This window comes from Drosophila nasuta, chromosome X, assembly GCF_023558535.2.
Source record: "Drosophila nasuta strain 15112-1781.00 chromosome X, ASM2355853v1, whole genome shotgun sequence".
Lineage (NCBI taxonomy): Eukaryota > Metazoa > Arthropoda > Insecta > Diptera > Drosophilidae > Drosophila > Drosophila nasuta.
In genome coordinates this window covers 28225451-28242554 of record NC_083459.1, presented here as the reverse complement: position 1 = coordinate 28242554, position 17104 = coordinate 28225451, and the positions used below count along the sequence as shown (strand labels likewise).

The window sequence follows — 17104 nt, the reverse complement described above, 5'->3', positions numbered from 1 at the left end:
GACCCACAAGTTTTTGAGCGAAAAGTTTGTCCATTTGTATGTGTGTGTGTGTGTGTGGGATTCTCTCATTAGCATTATAGAACAGAGATAGAGATGCGGAAATGTATGCATAGTTGAGGTTATGCTTGCCTAGGCCAACTTGCGACTACACAGAGAGAAAAAAATTTAGATCGCAAAGTAGATTTCAAATCTTGATTTAAGATTTTTTCAATCTTAAAAAAAAACAATTTTGAAATAAGATTTTTGTTGTAAAAATGTTCATGCTAAATCTGCATTTCAAGATTAAAAACATCTTATTTTAAGTTAAAATTGATTCAAGATTGTTTTATTATAGACTGAAAATATTTGATTAAAGAATAAACCCTCTTAGTTAAATTTTGATATCGAACAATCTTGATTCACAATGATGACTTTATTTCATGTTCAAATATATGTTTGTGTCTTGCATTGAGCTGGAGTAACTTGGTGAGTTTAATAATTCTATTTATTGTTTTAGCTATTCAGTGTGCAACTTAAACTGAATTGAATTGCTTTTACTGTTTGCTCAATCTATTCAAGTTTCACTACTATCGATTGTTATTACTATCGATTGCTAGTATCGATAGTTTTCATGCATACTATCGGTAATCCTTTTTCGATGTGTCAGTGTCAGTGAATTGCTTTTGATGTTCGCTTACTTTATTATCATTCCTAGTCCAATTTTGGTATCAACGAATCTTGATTCAAGAATTTATACTTGATTTTTGCATGTTTTTTCTGTCAGTGTACTAACTATGTAGTTGAGCTGGGGAATTGAAACCGGAGGAGCAGAGGAATCGACTTCGTTTTGGGGCTTGTCGCTTGCCATACAATATTTATGGATTGCAATGCCGGATATCCGGTATTACAAATTATGCGCGTTGAGCGCATTGAATGAGTTATGTGCGCCCAACCGAGAGAGAGAGAGAGAGAGAGAGAGAGAGAGAGCGAATGTGTGTGTGTGCCACAAGAAACTGGCAACGCTTATATTATTTTATTTACGAGAATTGTGGCCTATCTTTCGACAAAGTTGCTGCAAAAGCATAAAACTTGCTCTCACTCTCTGTCTAGCTCTTACTTTCTCCTTCCTCTCTCTCTCTCTCTCTCTCTTACAAGCTCATCCTTTCTCTCTTCTCTCCCTCTCTCTTTATCTCTTACCATCTCTCTCCCTTGCTTTATTACAGTTGGTCAAGTGTCAGCATTAATTTATTGTTGCCTTTAAATGTAATTATTGTCGCATATTGGCAGCGTCATTACATTTGCTCTGTGTTGTGTGCTGCCAACTCGATCCAAATTGAAGCCCTGCCACCATCCCAACCCTGGCAAACGTTGGCTAACCGAATTGATTAAATGCAATTATTTAATGAGCCTGCCACATGTATAATCAACTCGCATCGCAAACTACATTCTATCATGTTGTAAACATAATGATTTCTTTTCATATACTTAGTATTATTTTATTATTATTCATTTTGTTAGAACTGCATTTGAAATCACATTAATTTTTGCAAATTACAATGCATTTATTTATTTAGATTTATTTACATAATGGATTTGCTATTTATTATAATTTTTTTTCTTTTTTTTTTTGGGAAAATCATTTATGCCAACAAATAATGTTTTAATCGATGACTTCTTTGATTCAGCTGTAGGGTATTTTTTTTTGTGTTGTGTATTTGCTGTCGTTTTATTGTGTTGTTGTTATTCGGAAATTGTTCGGTGAACTGTTTATTTAAATGTTTGTTAATTTGTCAACAGAATGCACATTTTGACATCTCATTTGGTTTTGGACAAACTAATTGAACTGTACTCGTTAACGCATTCAGCTAATTTACACAAATTATAATTGCAATCAGCGGCAAAATTTGTTTATCTGACTCTATTAACTTCACTTCAATATCTGTGAAATTCGTTTATTAAATTTCAGTTTTTTTCCCCCATAAAACTTTCCACGTTGGTCACTTTATTAAAGCAACAAAACGCTAGTGGAATAACTTTGCTGACACATCGAGAGAACGGAAATGCAATTTGTCATAACTTCCCAACTAGTTCGATATTGTGAGATATAGACAAAAGTGCGTGAATGTGCTAGTGTGTGTGTGTGTGTGTGTGTAGATACAATTGGTACAATCGTACAATGAGCATCGACAAGAGAAACGCATAATTAATGAGCGCCCTTATCGAAAATAAATAGCAAAATAAATCAAGCGGCTGTAATTAATTTCTGAGCCGACATCTTGATGCTGGCCTGACTTCGATGGCGACTTATTTAAATTAATTTGCCATTCCATCAATAAAATACGCAAATATATATGTACAATCCCATACGTATACAGCTATATACTTATATATATATTGAAAAACAACACTTTCAAATTTCATTGCAAAGGATTAAGCAAAAGTTAACCTTGACTGTGCAAAATCATCTTTGCGCTGCTGACTTCATTTTGTATTCAAATATATGTTTGTGTTTTGCATTGAGCTGAGCTCATTAATTCTATTTATTGTCTAAGCAATTTGGTGTGCAAGTCAAGCTGAATTGAATTGCTCACTCTCTAAAATTTATACCACTATCGATAGTTTTTTTACTATCGATTGCAAGTATTTAATGTTTTTATGCATTACTATCAATAATTCTAATGAATAATATCGATAAACAATGTTCGGTGTTCAATTGCATTTGCTTACTCAATTGAGTATTCACTAATATCGAAAGTTCTTCTAGACGGCTAGTATTTGATGTTTTAATGTATTACTATCGATAGTTTTCATACATACTACCAATCATCATTTGTGCTACAAATACAAATGATAATATACTGTATTATCGATGGTTTTATAAAAATTAATTTTTAATATATTACTATCGATAGTTTTAACACATACTATCGACTGGATGATTTGCATGTAAATTCATTTGTACTTGGTTGCAACTTTCGATAACTGAATCGATTAAAAGCTGTACAACTTGTAGAGTATTTTGCTAGTACCCCATTTTCCACATCAATTAGTTTTAACGACTTGTTTTATTGACTAGCAGCACTTGAAAGGCAACTAAATGAAATTGTTTGCTTACAATTTCAGACTTTTTCGACAGCTGCGTAATTAAAAGCCGATATATACTTTAGAACACGTATATAGTATACAGTCGTAGGTATCTAGGTTATATTATTTATGAGCTGAAGGCAGGCGAAGGGTGAGATTGTGACTCGTTTTGTTGAACTTACCTGAAAGCCATCGTAGGTCCAGGAGCCGAACTTCATTTCGCAACGCTGATCGTCGAAGGGGAACCAGGTGATGTCAATTTTGCACGTCGACTTAAAGATGCCAGGCGGCACGTAAAGGCAACTGCCATTGTTACGTACCACCACGTTGGTGGCGTAGGTGCCATCGAATCCCTCGTCCGCACTGCAAGACAGCAAGAGAGAGAAAGAGAGAGAGAGAGAGAGAAATGAGATAGGGTGTAAAGTTTGCAACAGACATAAGTAATGGCTATAGCTACTTCAGCATGTAATATGTACATACCTAAGTGCTCAACGTGTGTGTGTGTGTGTGGGCGTATGCCTGTGTGTGTGTGTGTGTGTGTGTGCAAGTGTGTCTGTGTGTAGTTGGTGTTAGAACTAAAACGGTTACGTGTTTGGCCACGTTGACGCATTTAATAAGAGGCAACCTTTTTACAGTCGGATTCCCGCAACGGCGGCGCATATGGAAATTTATGTAGCATACTTTTGAGCATAAATCATTTTTACACTGCCAGCTGCGTCGCCCTCTGTATATGTGTGTGTGTGTGTGTGGGCTGTGCCATGGCACTGATTAATGATTAATCCATAGGCAATGCGTCGTCTGAGTTGCTTATGCTCATTTCTTACTGTTCAATTTTTAACGCTCGCGCACAAACTAATTTAATATTTATTAATTATACCCAGTGAAGCGTTAACATCGGGTATATAACTGCAATTGAGTTGCGCATACGCATACATATTAACAAATTTTATACAAAATGAGTATACGCAAAACTGTTATATACTTATTTTAATAGCTACGTATCCAAAAGTTTCTACTGGCACAACTTAAGTAAAATTGTTTAATAAATTATTGTATCCAACTATCGAATATAAAAGTGCTGTAGCCAACTGTTATACACCATTGTTATAATCAATTGTTTAAACGACCAATTAATAAACAGTTTTATATATAGTAATATATTTATAGCAATATTTTAGTCAGATATTATACACAACAGTTACTCACAAATGTCAGACCCGACTATTATACAAAATTGTTCACAACTGTTATAGATCAATGTTATATACCACTGTTATACATACTACACCACACTATACTGTCATACACAACTATTATACAAAATTCTAAATGACTGTCATACACAACTGTTATACAAATCTGTTATACGTCTGTTATACAAACCTTTTCTATGCAACAACAGCATTCAATCGACAGTTGTTACAACAACAGCTTGCACATAAAGCTTCTAACAACTGTTATACGTAATGAATACAAAAATTTTATTGCCGACGCGAAATTAAAGATTTTCTTGGGCCATAAGAATTTCATATATTCCATATTTATTAATTTATTTATTAGGTTTTTTTTTGTGAAATGTTTTAACTGTTGTTCTTTTTTTTTTTGTGTTGCCTTTTTCGCTTTCGTCATTATTTCTCATGTGTGATGTCTGCTCATATGCTTGAGCTCATCATACTCCATTGCCTTGCTTTCCCCTGGCCAAACGCTGGTCATGTCAACAGTAAAATTATGATTCATTATGTTGGCGTGCCTTCTATTGTAGTCACATCATCAAAATCTCAACCATCTTGAGACACGCAGGAACAAAAGCAAAAGCTAAACTGAGGCCGAGACTGAAACTGAGACTGAGTGAAGACTGTTGTAGCCTATCATAAAATACTTATATTTATATATGTTTGTATACGAGAGAGTGTGTATTTGTTTTTTTGCTGTTGGCTTTTACAGCCTTTTGCTGGGCATTGTTCTTGCTGTTCACATTATGTGTCCCTTTAAGTGTACCCCGCTCTCTTAATTGTACTTGTCCCCTGTTCAGTGTGGAACAATTCGGCTCTTAGCTTCTCCCTTTCATTGTTTGTTCCACACAGCAAGTCATTTACTTTGCCATAAAACTTGCCCAAATACGCATTAAAATTTGTGCGTTTACTGCTGTGCCAGCTGCTCAGCTCAGTGTTTGCTGCCGTCGGTCATCATCAGTCGTCGGATGTCGGTTGTCGGTCGTCGGTCATCAGTTGTCCCACACTTTATTTGCCATAAACTAAAATGCCACTTATACAATTTTAAAGAGTCGCTGCACAGCTGCAGCATAATAGATTAGACGACCGACCAACGGCAGCGATTAACATTAACATCATCATCATCATCATCGCACATCGCAACGACAGCAGTTACCTTTTCTTTTTGTTTTTGTTTTCTTTTATTTCCTCCCTGTGGCATACACAAAAACTTATCTTTTGAATTATACTTATGTTATGTGTGTCAAGTCAAGTGTGAATCCTCATTTACTTAAGTGCATTGCCAAACGGAGCAAAATAACTTGACGACATTGCACATCAGCATAGCAAATATATCATTCAAGGTGATGTTGGATTGGATTCCATATATGTATAACAATTAATGCTATATAGATTTTTGTCATTATTATGCCGTCTGCAGGAAATAAGCAACTGTTATAAATAACAGGTATACACTACAGCCAAATTATTGAATAGTATTGTACACAACTGTTATACACCACTGTGATACACAGCTAATTAATGAACTGCTTTATGAGAGTTTATATATATACAGCAATTTTATAGCCAACTGTTATAAACAACAGTTATACACCAATGATGTAAACCATTATGTTAAGCAGCTGTTATATAAAACAGTATTCAACTGTTATAAACAACTGGTATACTCTATTGCCAGCTCGACTATTATACAAAACTGCTATACAAATCTGTTATATACGTGTTATGCAAATCTGTTATACAGCTATTATACCCCTGTTATACAAATCTGTTATACACAACATAAACAATCGATCGACAGTTCTTACAACAATAGCTATGTGTAACAGGAAGAAGGAGGCATCACCGAGACGATATAGCCCTGTCCGTACGAACATCTTCATATATCTCAGAGACTATAGGAGAGAGAGATTTTTTTTCGCTGCGATTTTAATATTGCGTTTCAAGTTTGCACATTTTTACCACGTCTAAAATCGACTAGCAAGTGTAATATTAAAGCTCAAGCCGCTGCTTTACAGGTGAAACTTGATAAAGAGACGACAAATAATATTTTGAACAATATTAAATAAATAGCAAGACTTTTTGGTTCAAGTATTGACAGTAAGCCAACTGTACTCGTATGCACATATCGATGAAATATTATTGCTATGTGCTTTCAGGCATAATCGATAAATATTAATGAGAAATCAATTGAAATTCAATGGCATATTAAAATGCAATTTAAATAAATTATTCTAATTAGTTGCAAAAGAAAACAGCAATGAAAATGTGTATTCAAATAAGAAAGAGAAAAGAACTAAGAACGTTTACTGATACTCTTTCTCATATCAAATATCAAAATTGCAATCTAAAAAGAATGACGAACAAAATTTTAATTGCAATGGCAATTAATATAAAAATACCGTAAGCAAACAATAACAAAATGTGAGTGTGTGATGTGCGAATATAAATGAAATGAATATTTGTGTATTTGGTTAGCGGCACACAAGCCGCAACAAAACCACAATACTACTTCTTTGTGAGAGTATCAAATGGCGGCAATGGCGAAATAAAACATGTGTGTTGCTCTGCGGTTCAACATATTTCCATATATATTACAAAACGTTGGTGCGTTGCTTGGGTTGGGCTGGACAAAAGGATGCTGCCATTACAATAAAATTGATAACAAATAACAAAAAGCGAACAAAACACAAAAAAAAAGTGAGAAGGGGATCCGAAAGACATGGAGGAGTGAAGCAAAAAGAATATGGTAAGCGTAGGCAAACAAATGGCAGCTCATAAACCTGAAAGGGATTTTCGTTACAACAAAAAAAAAAAATGAAAAAAATAAACACAATTTCGTTATTATCAAAACGTTGCAAATGCAAATAAAATTATATGAATAAAGCAATAAAGCCACAGCCGCAAAGCCAACAAGCAGTAGAGACCCGAGGGCCAGAGAAAGAGAGAGACCGCAGGATTTTATTGCGGAATTATAAAGTATTGCAACTGGTCATAAAAACCGAGTAAACTGGTGGAAAAGATGCAGGAAGGGGGCGCAGGCAAATCGACCCAAAAGCACAATTCAATTGAGTTATCTGCCCCCCCACCTCGAACCCCTGAACCAGGTGGCAATGCCACAAACACACGTTCCATACGGAGCAGAGCACACAGTCTTATCATGTAAGCCGCAATCTAACATCCAAACATAAGTAGGTGCCAATATATAATAAGTGTATATCGAAGATGTGGCTAAGTAGCCGCCAAATATGCGATAACAACTTTGCGTTTCATTTCGTTATGTTTCACATTTGTTATACCTGTTTCCAATAGGGTAGAAGGGTATAACAGGTAATATGGTATATTTTGACATCAATGGTATATTTCGAATGTCGCAATATATTAAGTATACCCTTCTGTATATTAATTTGGTATATTTTAAGAATAATACTTATATACTCTATGGTATATTTTGCATGTATCACTATATCAATATACGATATATATCTTTTAGTATGTTTTCAGTATTTTTGTTGTGTAAGTTTATACACTTTAAGAATAATACCTATGTACATATCTACTCTGTGGTATATTTCGAATGTACTACTATATCAATATACTAAATACAGCGTTCGGTACATTAATGTAGTATATTTTAACAATAATACCTTTGTTCTTTATGGTATACATTGAATACAATACAACATCAATATACCAAATATACCTTGTGGTATATTTAGTATTTTTGCGTTATATGAATTTGATACATTTTAACAATAATACCGCACTGCTTTACTTTTATTCAAAATGGATAACGGGTATCTCACAGTCGAGCACAGTCGAGTGTAACTTTCTTACTTGTTTTTTACAGCTTGTCATCATGCACATAAATATTTTGCAGCTCATATACCCTGCAGTCATGAACGTTGTTAAGTGGTTAAATGATGATGCAGAATTGTGGAGCATTCTCATCATAATAAATGTGAAGAGAGTATTTGCAAGTCGGATGGTTAAAAGATGGTTGCCATGACGCAACAGGAAAGTTGTTGTTTTGTACGCATGAATAAAGAATTTGAAAAAGGAATTCAGAATATTTGAATTCTGGCATACAGAAATACTTTAAATAACAGGAAGTAGTAGAATTTATTAAAAGACAATTCTTTACTAATTAAAATATATAAAATGTGATTTAAGAGTAGTTTATACCACACCTAAAATACCATATGTAATTGAAAATATTAATTCTGTTTTAGTTTTTTGTTTTATTCGTTAAAAGCCAATTCCTTACTATTTAAAATATACATAAAATATGATTGTCGTCACATGATTTAAGAAAAATACCATTAGCAATCGAAAATACCAACTCTGTCATAATTGTTGAATTCATTCATTCAAAAGACAATTCCTTACTAATTCGAATATATAAAATGCGATGGTTTTCACATGTTAAAATAGTATTTTATACCTCACCTAAAATACCATTTGTTATACAAAATACCAACTCTGTCATATTTGATGGATTCTACACTCACCTGTTATACATGAGCACATCCGGTTTCCATAATCGATGCGGTGGTATACGCAAATCGCGAACGCCGCCAAATTCACTTGAATTCCAACGCAGATTCATATCATTCCATTCCTGCAAGAAAAAAAGATGACCAAAAAATGAGAACAATTTAATGTGTTGTTCACAAAACTGCAAAATGCCAAGAAATTTTCTATTGTTGTTTTGTTTTTGTTTTTGTTTTGCTTTGTTTGTTTGTTTCTCTGTGGGTGTTTTTTTGTGAGTGGGAGTCGGGAGGAAGAGTGTGAAAAAAGGGTCAGAATATTGTACAAACAGTGTCGGAGTGTCAACAAAAGGATTCCTGTCGTTGATGTCCGACTTAATTAATTACAGTTTGTAAATACGGAACGGAACAATACCAAATGCATGAATATTTATTCTGTGCAGTGAGTAAGCTGAGCTTGGAATCTGTTTCTAATTTCGGCAAACGCTATCAATTTCATTTAACACCATCTCATCCACACACTTCCGTTCTATTTTATATGTATGCCATTCTATTCAATATTGACCACGAATGCTTTTTCCTTCACAAACAAAAGCATATTTATTGCCAAAGCCAAGAATTCCAAGCATACCTTTTGCCACTGGTTTTATTTAATATTTTTCTATTTTCATGTATTTATTGTCTATTTGATTTCATGCATTTGCATTTATTCTGTGGCTGCACTCGCAAGGGTCTTTTCGTAAAATGCCGGACAAACACTTTATTTAATCACCTTTGCAGCTCTTTGGGTGCTGCCAATTAAATTCAATACTAATATTTGAAAGCACTAAAAGTGCGAAAGTGCAGCTTTTGTGTACTTGCATTTAAATTAAAGCCCCCTAAGAGCTACAAAGATTGATTGAGAAACGAAAAACATATTCAAAAAAATTTAATATATATTCAGCTGAGAACGTTGAAATAGCAGTGCTTTAAAATGGAAAAATACGACGGAACTTCGAGACAAAATTCTTTTTAAATAATTCAACAACTGTAAATTTCTAATAGTATTAATATTTTGTTTTTGAGAAATTAGTTAGTCAAAATATATACATTTTTAATGCTATTATTTATTTATTGCTCATTAAGTATCATTAAGTATTTGTTTTTTAATTTTGAAGGTTTGATTTTTTTGCAAACATAAAACTTTGTTGCGTTCACAGTTGAAATTTTGGGCAAATATATTAACAATTAAGCAAAATATGTTATATCTAAAAATATCTGGAATATATTTTTCGCATTTTCATAAATAAAACAAAAAAGTAAGAAAACTAAAATACCCGCTACCCATTTTTAATGAAAGCAAAACATTGTGGTATTCATTTTAAAATATACCAAGAAAATACAAAAATATACTGAAGGCCATATTTCGTATATTTTTATCGTAGCACATTAAAAATATACAAGATTGTCAGCTAAAGCAACTAAAAGATATTTCTTTAATAACTTCGACAATTTTTATGTGACAGCAACCAAATTTTTAGGAATCATAAAGATTAGAGTTTTTATAGTCTGTAATCGCAATGCAAATATATTTTTAAAGCGAAAAATGTAAATGAATTGATTAGCTTATTAATGTAATACTCGTTAAGCTTTTGCTTTAGTTGTTTTTAGATTTATAAATGCTTGATTGATTTGCATTTTGAGCACTCTTGAATATTCCCCATCAGCCATGCATTGCGCTTTTGCGTGTGTTATTAATAAGCCACATATCAATTAGCCGTGACCAAACACAGTTTCTGAGGTTGCCTCTAATTCCTGCTCTCTCCGTCTCACTCTCTCACTCTTTCACATTATTTGTCTATTTCTTTCTCGCTTGGCTGTGGCTGCTTGGTGGAGGAGAAGAGGCACGTATGTGAGGTGCCTTAATCATCAATCATCGTTAAGTGCGCATTTATGGATAGATGGTCAACTACTTCCAAGCTGCACATGTGTGTGTGAGCGTGTGTGGAGAGGGAAGGGGGAGGGGGAGGAAGGGGGCAGTCGTATGCTTCAGGCATATTGTAATTGTATTGGTGGAGTTGTCCGACGCTTATCGTAATTAAATTTGTTGCTTTTGTGACACTTAAGGCGATTAGCGCATCGATTCCTTTTTGCGGGGTGAAGGAAAGTGCGAGGTGTTGTCCTTTTTCACCTCACCTCACCTCGTAATTCCTTATTCTTAGTCTGTTTGCATTTGATCGTATCGATTAATCATATAAGTGGCAATTGCCATCCATTTACCTTTCTGTGTTGTGTTTTTTGTTGCCAGTCCCTCCCAAAATTATTATGTTTATTATGCGTATTAATCATGTGCTGTGTAATATGACCTTGCGACCTCGTTTTGGCCACGTGTCTTCGACAAATTTTAATGAAATTAATTTCTTAACATTTCGCCAACAACACAAAACACGACAAACAATCTACAAACTACAATTAATATCAGCAATTATTTCATTCAACTTATGGACTGTTCCACGCATGTTTCGCGTATCGTGCGTTTAATCGCATTGAAACCTTTTAGTGGAATTATTTTTGCATTTTTATCTAAGCAATTGACCAAGGCAATTGATATTGCAATTTAATTAGGAATACATTTCGGTTGGAATTGGAATACGATAATCAAGAATTGAATAATCTTTCTGTCTGTCCATTTATCAAATTAGATTGAAATTTTAAATATTTGCATATAAATTAAAAAAAGTAATTAATAAATTGTTATAGTTGAATTTATAATTAGGTTGATTTAATCAAAAGAAAAATTGTTGTCTGTCAAATATATATATAGATAAAGTACCGCATTCAAAATATATCATGGACGGCTCAATATACCAGATTGTCGGCCAAAGCAACTCAGACCCCTAGTAAATAGGCGTTTTTGCCCATACAAAAGTATTTCTTTAATAACTTCCACAATTTTTATCTGATCACAACCAAATTTTTAGGAAACATAACTACTTCAATTATTTTTATACATACCAAAATTCGCAACTTTAGCTTTAAAATTACGCTTGTTATTCGATTTTTTGATTTACGGGGGCGGAAGTGGGCGTGGTAAAAATTTGAAACAAACTTGATCTGCGTGCAAACATAACAAATGTTGTCGAAAAAAAATTATAGCTCTATCTCTTATAGTCTCTGAGATCTAGGTGTTCATACGGACGGACGGACAGACGGACATGGCTAGATCGTCTCGGCTGTTGACGCTGATCAAGAATATATATACTTTATACGGTCGGAGATGCCTCCTTCTACGTGTTACATACATTTCCTGTCGGCACAAAGTTATAATACCCTTCTACCCTATGGGTAGCGGGTATAAAAAAACGCATATTAATGTCAGGTCTTAGCTGCTTTCGTTGACAATTTAGTATATTTTGTACTCCATTGAATGTATATTTTGAGTGTTGTACAATATCGATATACCAAATATAGCTTTTGGTATATTTTAGTATTTTTCCAGTTTTGCTTTCATTAAAAATGAGTTCCGGGTATCTCACAGACTCGACTGTAGTTTTCTTACTTGTTTTTTATAATTTTCATGTTTTATTGTTACATTTATAGTAACGTTGCTTTAATCGAATGCAATTTTAAATTAAAAATCTATAATTAGATGGCTTTAATCGAAAAAAAACTTTATATCTAAAAATATAAAAAACAATAGTTGATATGTAAATTTCTTTATGCAAATCAGATTAGCAATCAGCATAATTAGAGGCAATGATCAAAAAGAATGTCAATTATGATACACATTGGCTAATTGATGAGGAGAAAAATGTGTCCTGGGATTTGGAAATTTGCATAATGTGTGAGTGTGTGTATGGCAAGTGGCAAGTGGCAAATGGTATGTGTGGCATGTGGCAAGTTTGGCGAATGAGTTGGCAAAGTGCAAATTAAAGAGCTTACAGTATGTATGGTTTAATTTGAGGCTGATGACTGTAGCTGACATTCCAATTAAAAGTGCTACACTTGCCACGCAAGTGCTGCCAGTGTATTAGTGTGTGTGTGAGTGTGTGTGAGAGTGTGTGTGTGTATTGCAACTGGCCAATTGCTTATTAAGTTTTTGTTCGCTTTGCCAATTAAATGTAGATTTTGTAAATCTCACAAAATGGCGAAAGTAAAAAAATCGTTGCATACTTTTCAGCTGGGCCCCCCCAAAGAAAAAATGGCGCAAAAAGTGTGTGGGGGGGGGGGGTAATTTAAGCAATTGAAGCTATTAAATGATTCCCGTATAATTTTTGGCAAGTGCCGCAGCTCTTTAGCATCACTTTCTCCCCCTCGCTCCCCACTATCCCGTTGTCTGCCTGTCTCAGGGTTTTTTGTATGCTTTCTTGTCTTTTTTGACAAATTGCGGCAATTTCATTTGTTGCACTGTGTTGCGTATGTGTGAGAGCCAAGAGCCAAATGAAAAAGAACATCGAAGTAGTATTGAGCCTAAAGCTGTGCCCCGAAATTTATTGCTTCAAAGGCAACAAATCTTTTCTTGGGCCCAAAGACTCATATGTGTATGTGTGTGTGTGTGTGTTTCCACACAACAAATTTGTACTTTGCATTTGACTAATGTCTGCTAAAGTCTTCTCTCTTCACTCTTCACTCTCCCACCCACTCACATTACTTAATATTTGGCTAAACACTTGAGAGAGCTTTCCGGATTTTGTCTATTTATAAACAACAAACATGATTTAATGTCCGTTGGCCGTAGATAAATATAAATTAAATTAATGGCTAGAGAGAATACGTAATGTAATGTTTTAAATAAATATTTAATTGTCGAGCCGACTTACCAATTTCAGCCAAATATTTGTGATGAGCAACTGATTTTTTTCATCCTGCAAATAGAGAAAAAAGCAAATTCCAAATTAGCAAATACAATACATACACAGAGAGAAATAACTCTAGATTGAAAAGTAGATTTGTTTGATTTTAAAAAATTTCGTGAAATAAGATTTTTGGGTTGAAATAATCTTATATCAAAAATTTTATAATACATCTTTAGATTAAAAACATATAATTTTTATATTCAAATCTTTCTTCAACAATTTTTTATTCAATATAGAAAACAAGATTCCAAATCTTGGTTTAATAACTGTTCGATCTTAAGAAACCATCTTGAAATAAGATTTTTAGATTGTAAAAATCTTGAAATAAGATTTTGTTCTTCATCTTCCTTTTTAGAAGAAATATTATTCTTTTCAGTTGGAAAATATAGCAAATTCAATAATTTTTAATATGTTAGAATTTCCTTTCTTTAAAATTAGAAGCTAAATCTTCATGATTTAATAATCTCGATTTAAGATTTTATTCCTGATTTTATCACGTTTTTTTCTTGCTGTGTATATTTCAATCAATGTGTACTTATGAAAATGCAATAAAATTACATGGAATTAAGCTTTTGTTTGATGTCCCATAAAAAAAAAGGAAAAACAGAAAGACAAGCACAGACAATTGAGAGACAATTGATACTTCAGTCGATGGGCCACTAGACAGACAACACAGCGAGCGACTCTTCGCAGTCTCAGTCTCAGTCGAAACTCAAGGTAAACCAATAACAGACAATTCAAATAAATTGCAAGTGAAATCAAAAGAAAATAATTTTATTTTATTTGGTTTAGCCCAAGCAAAAAGTGGGCGAAAAAGCGAGAGAGAGAGAGAGAGAGAGGAGAGGGAGAGAGTCCATCTTGAAGCAATTGTATGCAAATGAATGTGCTCAACATACACACAGTGTATGCAAATAGTTTTTTGCCACAAATTCTTTTGCTAAGAAAAACACTAGCTAACGAATCAAAACTTGAAATGATGATATGAAAACTTATGGGAGTATGCAAAGTTAACTTTGAACAATTTGAAATGAATTGTGATTTAATATTGATTAAATTACAAATTGAAGTGTTTTTTCCTTTATTTTTACACCCGATATTTATGGGGTAGAAGGATATTATTATTTTGTGCTGATCATTTGGTATATTTTTCACTCTATGGTATATTTTGAATGTGACACTATATATAAGTATATATATATATAAGTATATTTTTTGAGTGTTTTTGCGGTATTTTAATGGGAGTATGCAAAGTTAACTTTGAACAATTTGAAATAAATTGTGATTTAATATTGATTAAATTACAAATTGAAGTGTTTTTTCCTTAATTTTTACACCCGATATTTATGGGGTAGAAGGATATTATTATTTTGTGCTGATCATTTGGTATATTTTTCACTCTATGGTATATTTTGAATGTGACACTATATAAATATACCAAATATGATTTTAAGTATATTTTTTGAGTATTTTTGCGGTATTTTAATGGGAGTATGCAAAGTTAACTTTGAACAATTTGAAATGAATTGTGATTTAATATTGATTAAATTACAAATTGAAGTGTTTTTTCCTTAATTTTTACACCCGATATTTTTACTATTTTGTGTACATTATCTGGTATAAATTGCACTATATGGTATATTTTGAATGTAGCACTATATAAATATACCAAATATGATCTTAAGTATATTTTGTTGAGTATTTTGGCGGTATATTATTGTTTATATATTTAAAGAATAATTTCTAAAATATTTTGTAAGTAGTACTATAACAATATACCAAATATGACCATTGGTATTTTGTAGTATTTGTGCGGTATATCAATTCGGTATAGTTTACAAATACTTTCTGATCCTATGGTATTGTTTGCACCCTATGGTATATATTGAATGTATATTTTAAGTATTATTGCAGTATATTAATTTCTGGTATATTTTGATCATAGTATTATATCAATGTACCATAAAGAGTCTTCGGCATATTTTTTGGTATTTTTGCGGTATATTTTAACATTAATACTGCACTGTTTTGCTTTTTTCCAAAATGGATAGCGGGTATTTCACAGTCGAGCACACTTGATTGTAGCTTTCATTTATGTTCCTACTGCTGCATCGATTGAGCAACTTGAACAATTAGCACTTCATACAAAGTCATTGAAGCTTGACTAATGAAATTTGGTGGAAAACTAAGCAAAAGACTAAAAGCGAATTTTCCATAAGTATTTTACAAGTACTCGTGTTTTTCTTCTCCTGTTTTTTTTTGTGATTTAGTTTGCTGCTTTTGATGGCGTTGCGAGTGAATAAATACGCGTGCTGCCTGAATGAATACGAATATGTATCAAAAATTGAATGTTTTATCATTCATTTGAGTTCAGTTATGTATACGCACCGTTGGACGCATTGGATGGATGAGAATACGAAACAAAGGCAACGAGATACGACACAGAGAATGAGATGGAAGCTGTTGGAACGAAGATGATGGCTGTCAGCGCCAGAGTTGGGCTAAATAATGTTGCCGTCTGCTGCTGTCGATTGTTGTTGTTGTTGTTGTTGCTCATTAAAGAACGGAAATCAAAATAGACAATGAGCTGGCTAAATTGCATTTGCAGGCGACCAAAGACGACTGGGATTATTTATTTTCCTTGGCATTTTCATATTCAAACTGCTGCTGTTGTTGTTGTCCCATTTATTATTATCATTATTATTATATTTATGTGGCGTAATGATTAACATATAAATTAAAAATGAATCCGTCTACCGGTTGCCTTCGGTTTGCCCAGTTGCCCAACGTGCCCAGCATTTAAAAGTCTCGACCAGGCAACTGGCCAATTGTTGTGAACGATGTGCATAGGATTTCTTTCATTTTTTTTTTTATTTTTTGGCAGTCGATTGGTAACAAGCATGTTTGACCTTTTGGCTTATTAGGGGTTATTCTGCTAGTTCCAGTGTCCAGTCGAAAAACGAAATAAAAATCCAGGGCATTTTGTGGCCAAAAGCCAATTTGTAAGTGGCAACAACAGTGAACGACAACGAGAAGCGAAAAGGAACAAAGACAGAGACAAAGAGAGAGAGAGAGAGAGAGAGAGAAAGAGCAGAGTTTTAGGTGACGAATGTGTGCTTGCGGTTTTGTTAAATGGCAAACTAAAAGCGCTGCTGGCCACCCAACAAAACACACAGGAAATCAAGCGCCAGAAGCGAAAACAACAGCAACAATATCAAGTGTGAAAGCGAGTATCGATAGTTAAATACCCGTTATGCATTTCTTAATAAATTATTCTTATTCTTATTATTCCTTTTATTATTATTTATTCTTATTCTTCTAATTATTTTTATTCTTCGTCTTCGTCTTCTTGTTCCTTTTCTAATTCTTATTATTTTAATTCTTCTACTTCTATTTCTATTTCGACTTCTACTCCTACTCCTACTTCTACTTCTACTTCTACTTCTACTTCTAATAATAAATTATTCTTATTCTTATAATTCTTTTT

At 33.4% G+C, this 17104-nt stretch overlaps 1 protein-coding gene across 1 annotated transcript in view; it reads right to left on the bottom strand.

Moving 5' to 3' along the window:
• LOC132795011 (neuronal acetylcholine receptor subunit alpha-7) overlaps positions 1-17104 on the bottom strand; it is a 212414-nt gene that overhangs the window by 55736 nt on the left and 139574 nt on the right. The window contains 3 exon segments of the mRNA XM_060805400.1: positions 3246-3426; positions 8807-8916; positions 13585-13629. Of these exon segments, the coding sequence (XP_060661383.1) occupies positions 3246-3426; positions 8807-8916; positions 13585-13629 (336 nt within the window).